This window comes from Setaria viridis, chromosome 9, assembly GCF_005286985.2.
Source record: "Setaria viridis chromosome 9, Setaria_viridis_v4.0, whole genome shotgun sequence".
Lineage (NCBI taxonomy): Eukaryota > Viridiplantae > Streptophyta > Magnoliopsida > Poales > Poaceae > Setaria > Setaria viridis.
The window spans coordinates 10,414,734-10,423,816 of record NC_048271.2 but is presented as its reverse complement, the minus strand read 5'-3'; the positions used below and the strand labels follow the sequence as shown (position 1 = coordinate 10,423,816).

Here is a 9,083-nt window from a genome sequence, read left to right as displayed (position 1 = left end):
AGGATGGAGTCGCCACCTCTCCCTTGTTCATGAAGGAAAACCCTCGAACAAAACTCATGAATAAAACCCAATCTATTAGTACATGGGCAATGCCTAGGCCTTATGGCTCATAGGCCTGCCAGAAACCTGCGGATGGGGCTCGACCATGCAAAATACAAGGCGCACCTGAGCCTAACTCAAATTAAACCAAAAGACCGACTCATACTAGCTAGCAAACTCCGTATGGAAATAATATAAAATAGTCCGGCCACATTGCTAATGACTCTATTAGGAATACCAACATGATAGGACTCGGACAGCCAAAACATGGCATGCATGGCTTCAGATATTCTTGGTCTGACATCAACCAATTTCCACATGCATGGAACCAATATGTATATAATTTCTTGGCTTCTTTTTCTCCTCTTTCATGCACAATATTGCACTTCTAAAAATTATCTTTGACGATAGGCCGCAAGCAGTAAATTTCCCGCATTAGTTTTGTATTTCTCATTAAAAGGAATGCCACCAAATATAGGAGGATTAATATTCGTTGCATTACCATCTGAATTATTGGAAAGAAAGCACTTCTTGACATGGTCATAATCTGTCACGATTTGAGGAGCCATGGGCTCATCACAGAAGATGAACTTCATGAAATTAGCCATGAGTTTGCATGTGTAAAGGCCTCATTTCCATACACGCCCTTCTGGATAAGAGACTTCCCTCAAAATAATTAATTCAGAAGTACTATGTATGTAGGAGATCAGCATACTTTGATTCCAATAATGTATTCCAAAGGAGGCTTTAATCCACGTGTATAGATTTTCTTTATTTTGTGAAACATGTATAGAAATTGATATCCCTATTGCAAAATAAATAAACTTCTCCGATTGTTTTTTTTTTGCGAAACGATTGTTCTATTCTTATCATACCTATACAAAGGTCTACTGGTTTCCTTGGATTTGACCCCTTTGTTTTTTGTAAATCACTGACATATTGAGAAAGGGTACCCAGATGTTTATAGGTTTAGCGTTGAACTTGTATGCGTAGAGTCATCTTCCCACACTCCTTGCTGGATGGGAGATTTTCCTGAAAATAATTGATCAAGAAGTACTGGCCTACCATAGAGAGCACCACACTTTTCGTAAGGTATTTGAAGAAGCTATAATGGAACAAACAAGAAGTTCATGTTTGAATGGTACATGAATAGAAATAAATTCCATTACAGAATCTATAACACACCCTGAACAGAACAGTCACTAGGGGTTTATGGGGTGCTAGGTTCGTGGCGAGAAAAAAGTTTTCCTTAGGCCAGTCTCAGTGCAAAGTTTCATTGTACAGTTACTAAGACTGTGAACTTGGTAACTAAGCATGATGGGTGTTATAGGAATAAATATCTCATCTCATGAAACTCTCCCCTCCTCTCTCCTCATAATTACCCTGCCAAGTTAGCAATTTTGATGATGTGGTATAGAAGTTAATATTCATGAAATTCTCATGAAACTCCATTAAGAATGATCTTACGTGCCGTCGACTTAGAAGAGGACACTATGAGGCAGGCTAGCACGGTGGTGGTGGCGGGTGCGCGATCGGGGTGGCAATGATATCATTGGCCGTGGATGACGGTGGACGGTTGGGGAACGGGGGAGTTGCTCACCAGCAAGTGTCGGGGAGGCGCCGAGCCGACGTCGCCAGCTCTTTTGGCAATCAGTGCCAGCGAACACCATTGGCTGAAGCACTGAGCGTGCAGCGAAGGAAGAAACTGAAACGAAGTAACGAACTTGAGCACGGATCCTAACACCCAATCCGATCCGACTCAGAAACTCGAATACGTATCCAAACGAACGAATCCAAAAAGGCAGAGCAGGCTCGGTCTAGTTTTGGCAGCAACTCCGACGAGCGCGCTTGCGGATGAATGTAATTAGGGAATAAATAGCGAGGCGTTGGCTGGCGCCAGGGCGGGACGGGCGGGGCAGGATTCGTCGAGGAGGCAGAGGAAGACGATAGCTGCGAGTGTGAATACCTTTTTCTCTCTCGTTTTTTTGGTATGGACCGCGGATGACAAATGCGGCGCAGGGGCGCAGGGACCTGAGGGCTCTCCGTAACACTCTAAATTTCAAATTTTGCAATTTAATAAAATTTGCTAGAAACTAAGTGCATGTGTCTAAATCCTTAAGGTTGCATTTAAATTTCTTAGGCAATTAAATATTTTTCAAAATAAATTAATGAATCATAGGAGTTTATTGTTACATTCATGCTGGTGCATTGTTCTTGATTGTTTGAATTCAAATTTGTGTTTGAATTCAGTTTTGAATTTGTGTTTATTTTCTTTTCAAACCTTTTCCCTCTTTCTCTTTCCTCCCTTTCGGCCCGTCACCTTTTTTTGGCCCAGCTCGGCCTGTCGCTCCGCCCACTGCAGCGCAGCGCCACCTCAGCTCAACTGCCTTCACCTCAACCTGCTCCCGTGCCTCGGCCCATCTTCCTTGCCGGCCCGCGTCCGCGCCGCTCCCGCTGACCGCCATGCCCCACCTGTCATCCCTATCCTCCGCCTTCCGCGCAACAACTCGGACTCGTCTTCGAGCCGGCTGCAACCGCCGCCTTTGAGTCCGCCGCGGGCACGCATGCCCAGGCTCTATCCTCTAGGGTTATAAATACCCCCTCCGCTGCTCTCTCGAACCCCCACCAAAACCCTAGCCGCACCCTCAAGCTCTCAGCACCGCCGCCACTCGAGCCTGAGCGCCGCCGCCGTCGATCTCTCTCGTTGCTGCCTCTCCGTCGCCAAGAGCTTTGTTTGGAGCGCCGCCAGGAGGTGATGAAGCTACCGGCCCGAGCACCCTCGTGCACTTTTTCGTGCGTCCACGCTCGCCGGAGCCACGTCCTCGCCGTCGAGCCACCCTCCGAGCTTTGCGCCGCGCCGCCACCGTGAAAACCACCCCGGCGACACCCTAGACGTGTCCGCTACGAGCTCCTCATCCTACTGGTCAAGTTCCCGTCAAAAACCGAGCCCAGACGCTCGTTTTCGAGCAAGTCCGGCGGGTCCGCCGCCGTGCGCTACCGCTCGCCACCATCCTCCGCCGCTCGTGCGCCACCGCTTGAGTCGCAGACGACCACAGCCGTCGGATTTCTAAATCCGATGGTGGATCAGATCTGACCCAGTCAGCATACTGGTCAGCCATGCCACTTTTGCTAAAGAGTCCCTGCGCTTTTTTCTTTTTGCACCGCGAACCAGCGTAGTTCAAAGATCTTTAGATCTAGGTCCTGTTTCTTTCACTTTAGCCCCTAAGCTTCTACATAATAGTGCCCACCGTCCTAGCCTGGCTCTTTTGCGCGTTAAACCTATACGCGTAATTATATCTTAGCTCTCGGTTTCTTCAAGTTTAGCCCCTGGAAGTTTTAAATCTTCGCCAGTAAGCCCCTGCATCTTGTTTAGTGCATATCTTTAGCATTCTAGACCCGTTTCATCTTAACGTGTAGATTATCTTTATGATCTTGTTTTTCTCTATTTATACTATTTGGTGTACTATTTTCTTACTTTATTCCTTTACTTGCTTGTATATGCTCGTGTAATGCGTTTAGAAGGACCGCAGCTCGAAGGATTGGAAGCTCAAGACTTTGAAGACTACGAGCAACTGGAGCAAGTGCAAGAAGGCAAGTCGTGTCCTTGACCACAGCTTGATCCTAAGAACTTTTACTTTCATGTTCAATAACATCTATGCCATGCACTTTAAGTCATAAACATGATGGGACCTAATTAAGGATTGACTAGTTTTATTCCCTACACCTTGATCAACCCAGGCTTACATAATGTCGGGTAGTAGATGCTTAGTTGCTCAACTGGGATATAGTGGTATTAATGAACTCAATTATTAATCTTGATTTATTTATATTGTACCTTTCTTTAATACAAGATCGTCATGCTTAATTGGAACATGAAGAACCACCTGGGAAAATAGTACAACCACAAGAACTAAATGGCTCTGATCTTGGCTAATTAATTAGAGACTTTAGTCTAGGATAATCTTACTAAAGGGCAAGAGGGGCGGCAGCAGATGGGGTACAACCCGGTCCTCTTGGGAAGGGAGCTTGGCTAAGACCCTATGCCCACTAGGGAGGTTTATGCTCTGCTACTGATCCAGAAACCTTAGCGGGTTACCCCTTACTAGGGAATCTTTGTAAAGGCCTCATAGCGTCCCTATGCAGTCACACCTCGGTAGTGTGATAAGTGCCTACTTTTGCACAGCATGGTTGGGTCTAATGTTCCCTTGAACTTTTATGCGACTTATGGTGAAAGTGTACAACCTCTGCAGAGTGTAAAACTGATAAATCAGCTGTACTCACGGTCAAGAGCGGCCTGGACCCTCATATGATTAAACTATCGAAAGACAAATTAAATTTTTATTATTTATTGCTATTATCTCTTTTATGTTCATGTTTAATGTGGTTGGTATGAATTTACATGTAGTAAATGCTAATAAAATTTGACCAACCAAATAAAATGTTGAAATGCTATTAAAACCTTTGACCTTACACTACACATTCCCCGCACTTGCTGAGTACCAATCATAAGTGTACTCACCCTTGCTAAAATCGCTGCTCAGAACAAGCCAACACTATGAAGGTTCTACAAAATTGAGAGGAGTACTAGGCATGTGGAGTCGTCATACTTATTGAAGATCCGCTGCGATAATAATAAACTTTTGTGCTATTCGGTTTAAAAAACTATCAGTCATGTAATAATAATATACAATCTTTACATTACGACATAGATTGTGATATTCACTGAAGTCATCACATGTGTGTAATTTGATGCTGGCGTATATATGATTTATGCGTCTGTTTTTCTTTTAAAATCAGGCGTGACAGTCTCGACCCGATCGTTATCGGGAGAGCACTCTCCCCCTGTTCGCCTATAAATAAAAGATGACAAGTCTAATGGCCTGGTAGCGTGTTCGGTGAGATGCTTAGGTCCCTCTTACGTGGACCCGCGTTCGCAACGGATTGGATTCCGCGTTTGCATTCCAGTATAGCTCTGGCGAGAGCAGCTCGAGTCCTAAAGTAGAACTAGCAGCAACTAGCAAGTAACATATACTGTGTAGATACCGTCAAGCGTCAATCCATGGCGCCGCTAACCATGGCAGCAGCAGTGCTATTAGCGGCGGCGGCGGCGGCGGCGATCATGTCAGCGGCGTCGGCACAGAGCGCGGTTGCGGCAGCCGCCCCGCTGCCACTGGTGGCTCCAGCACCTATCGGGCTCCCCAACTGCACCACCTCCTGCGGCGACGTGCAGGTGCCGTACCCCTTCGGCCTGGGCCCGCCGCGCTGCTCCTGGCCGGGCTTCAACCTCACCTGCGACGACACCGGCCGCCCCGGCGGCGCGCCGCGGCTGCTCCTCGGCGACGGCACCCTCGAGGTCGCCGACATCTCCCTCCGCAACACCACCATCCGCGTCGTCCGCCGCGGCGACGTCGCCAACATCTCCTCCGGCCGGAACGTCACGTTCGGCCGCAGCTTCACGGGCTACACCGGGTACACGCTGTCGGACCGCAACGAGCTCGTCCTCTCCGGCTGCAACGTCATGGCGACGCTGGTCGGGGACCTCGACGAGTACTCCAACGTCATCAGCGGCTGCGCCTCCTTCTGCTCCTACTCAAACACCAGCAAGGCCGAGATCCGGCAGCCCGCCGGCAAGTACTGCTCCGGCCTGGGCTGCTGCCAGGCGCCGGTCACCATCAACAGCCGGCCCGAGGGCGTGCAGGTCACCTGGCTCAGGGGCGGCGACAAGCGGCAGCAGGACCTCCTGCGGCTGGACCCGTTCGTGGTCGTCGCCGAGAAGGGGTGGTTCGACCAGAGGCCCGTGGCGGACCAGCTGGTGGGGCCCCCAGGCCAGCGCCAGAGGTCGGACGCAGCCATGGTCGAGGCCCCCCTCGTCCTGCAGTGGACGTTCACCAACGTAGCCCCACGCGACGAGAGGTACCCCGGGCCGGCGTGCTCGCCGGCGGTCGCCCAGAGGCTCTGCAAGAGCGCCAACAGCGAGTGCAAGAACAACGGCGACGACTACTCGTGCCAGTGCCGAGGGGGCTACGACGGCAACCCTTACCTTGACGGCGGATGCCAAGGTGATTACTACTAATTATTACTGCATTACTCTCTGATACGCCATAGCAAGCACTTCTCGTTTTCTTCCTCCAACAGTTTGTAACGAGCGTGAACTCTGGAAGCAGATATCAACGAGTGCAAGCTGTCACCGGAGGTCAATGGCTGCTTCGGAGACTGCTCCAACACGGAGGGTGGGTTCGTCTGTCGGTGCCCGCCACGGACCCATGGTGACCACACTCAAAGAGGTGGCTGCGCGCCGTCTTCTTTGACGGGTCAGTACAGTACTAAAGACATTACTCCGTGTTGCCATTTTTTCTTGTTTTCACGTGCATACTGGTAAATTTTGCCAATCCTCAGTACTATTACGAAGAACACATGGGACACACTTGCAGATAATTAACTGTAGTTACGAAGCTAGAAATGGTCTCGCCGTCTATCGCATCTCCGTGTTTGATTTCTTTATACTCGAGGTCTCTCGGACGGAGGACGAAGTTGACATTATTAAGGGAGCAGCTAATTAAGACAAACTGTCACACGTTGATATTAATTATTGGTCGATTCTAACTACCATGTGTTGCAATCTGTCTCGTGTTAGCTACTAGACAGAATAATATACCATGCTTCTAGTCACCTACATGGCTACATGTAATCGTGGAACCGAATCATATATGATATAGTTTGTCGGCAAATGCTCCCAACGTGGCGCCAAATATATGCAATCGTTTCATTGTAAACAATACACTATGCAGTCGATCAATACATGTGCACAAGGGAACCAAACATTGCTGTTTATTTTTTTTTATTTGAATATTTTCTTTCCACTTCACACCTCCAACAACACACTTATTTGGTTATGAAAGTGACAGCAATGTACCTACACATTTTTCAGGTTTCAGCGCTGGCATAGGTCTTGGTACCGGTGCAGGCCTTATACTTTTGGTTCTCATTGCAATAGTTGTTACCCGGAAGCTCAGACATAGGAGGGTTAGAATGCTGAAACAAAAGTTCTTCACCCAGAACCGTGGGCAGTTGTTGCATCAATTGGTATCGCAAAGGGCGGACATTGCTGAAAGAATGATCATAACGATAGATGAGCTCGCAAAGGCAACAAACAACTTCGACAATTCGCGTGAGATCGGCGGTGGAGGGCACGGAACTGTGTACAAGGGGATTCTATCGGACCTACGTGTCGTGGCCATCAAGAAGTCGAAGATAACTGTCCAGAAAGAAATCGATGAGTTCATAAACGAGGTAGCCATCCTCTCTCAGATAAATCATAGGAACATAGTGAAACTTCTAGGATGCTGCTTGGAGACGGAGGTCCCGTTGTTGGTTTATGAGTTCATTTCCAACGGAACTCTTTTTCAGCACCTTCATGTTGAAGGGCCAAGTTCACTATCATGGGGCAACAGATTGAGGATTGCAACTGAAACCGCTAAAGCTCTCGCATATCTTCACTCATCAGTTTCAATCCCTGTGATACATAGAGATATCAAGTCCAGTAACATACTTCTTGATGATACTATGACATCAAAGGTTTCAGACTTCGGAGCTTCAAGGTACGCTCCAATGGATAAAACAGGGTTAACCACAAAGGTGCAAGGGACTATTGGATATCTGGACCCTTCATACTTCTACACGGGCCGTCTTACTGAGAGAAGCGATGTCTTCAGCTTTGGTGTCATTCTTGTGGAGTTGCTCACCAGGAAGAAACCATTTTCATATTTGACCTCTGATGGTGAAGGCCTTGTTTCACATTTTATGAGTCTTCTTGAAGAGGGAAATATTTCTCAAATATTGGATCCACAAGTTATAGAGGAGGGTGGCAAAGAAGTCCAAGAAGTCGCCAGACTTGCAGCATCATGCATAAATTTAAGAGGTGAGGAACGACCTACCATGCCACAGGTGGAGCATGCACTCGAAGGTCTTCAGGTAACCAAGAATAAAGATTTTATGGTAAAAGATGAATTTGAGGATGATGATGATGATGATGATGATGATGATAACATTGTGATGAATCGTCTGTCATCCAAAGAAGTGCAAAGGATCAGAGAATGTAATCAAGCAGATACAGTTTGGTAGGCAGCTTCGGTTCCATGTGCATTAGGATTAATAAAGCATTATTAAATGTGAAGATTCAGATGCATTTGTTGGAGTACTCTCGATCAGCCCTGTTTGTCGGCGTGCATTTCATATGCGCATATGCAAAGTTTAGCCTTTGCCATGTCCTAACTCCTCCTGAGGCAGCTGCATCATTTTGGATGTCCAGGATTAAATTTTGCCTTATGCATATCCTGTGAATCTGTAGCTATGTTCGTACATGCTAAGTCATGTTCTTATCTCTTAACTAGTATGCACATGTATGCATTATGCGTATAGTGCCAACTGTATGCTTCTTTCCACACAACTAACATGATCATGAGTTAATTGATATGTTTGTTCATCTAGCAGTGCAGTGCATCCTTCTGCTTTTGTAAGTTAAATTAAATACATATTGCCATAATTATTACTTTGGTATTTAGGGTATTATTACTACACATCTCATATGGAAAGAAAATGACAATGGACACGTGTGTATACATGGGGTATTATTACCTGTGGCTGCATTTTCAAAATCCTCTTCCACTGCTGCATCGCGTTTTCAAATTCGTCGTCCTCTCGTTCTTCAACCTTCACTTGAGCATTAGCACCTCTGATACGCTGGTGCTTGGACTTGAGCTTCTGCCATTAGGAACAAACCCTCTTCAAACAATCTGCATTCAAAAACCACCGGTTCACGAAAGCAAATAGAACAAATGGCATGTACTTCATCAAATTGGGAACCACCGATTCTCGTTTTAGCCTCGCCCTTGCAAATTCCCCTCCGTTTCCATATTCAGTCCTGGACTGGCTCAGGCGTTCTTCACCGACGCAATCGCCGGCCACATGCCCGTGCGGACGCTCGCTGCTGGCTTGTGCCACTGTGCGCACGGTGCACGCGCGCGGGGCTGCACTGCTCGTCTCGG

General features: G+C 47.3%; 1 protein-coding gene across 1 annotated transcript; it reads left to right on the top strand.

Moving 5' to 3' along the window:
* The first annotated feature begins 2,531 nt into the window (after nt 1-2,531).
* Nucleotides 2,532-8,525, top strand: LOC117836472 (wall-associated receptor kinase 2). The gene is made up of 4 exons (XM_034715906.2): nt 2,532-2,791; nt 3,559-6,098; nt 6,204-6,350; nt 6,968-8,525. Exons 2-4 carry the CDS (start codon nt 5,099-5,101, stop codon nt 8,158-8,160), a joined length of 2,340 nt encoding a protein of 779 aa, XP_034571797.1. The 5' UTR covers nt 2,532-2,791; nt 3,559-5,098; the 3' UTR covers nt 8,161-8,525.
* Nucleotides 8,526-9,083: the final 558 nt, after the last annotated feature.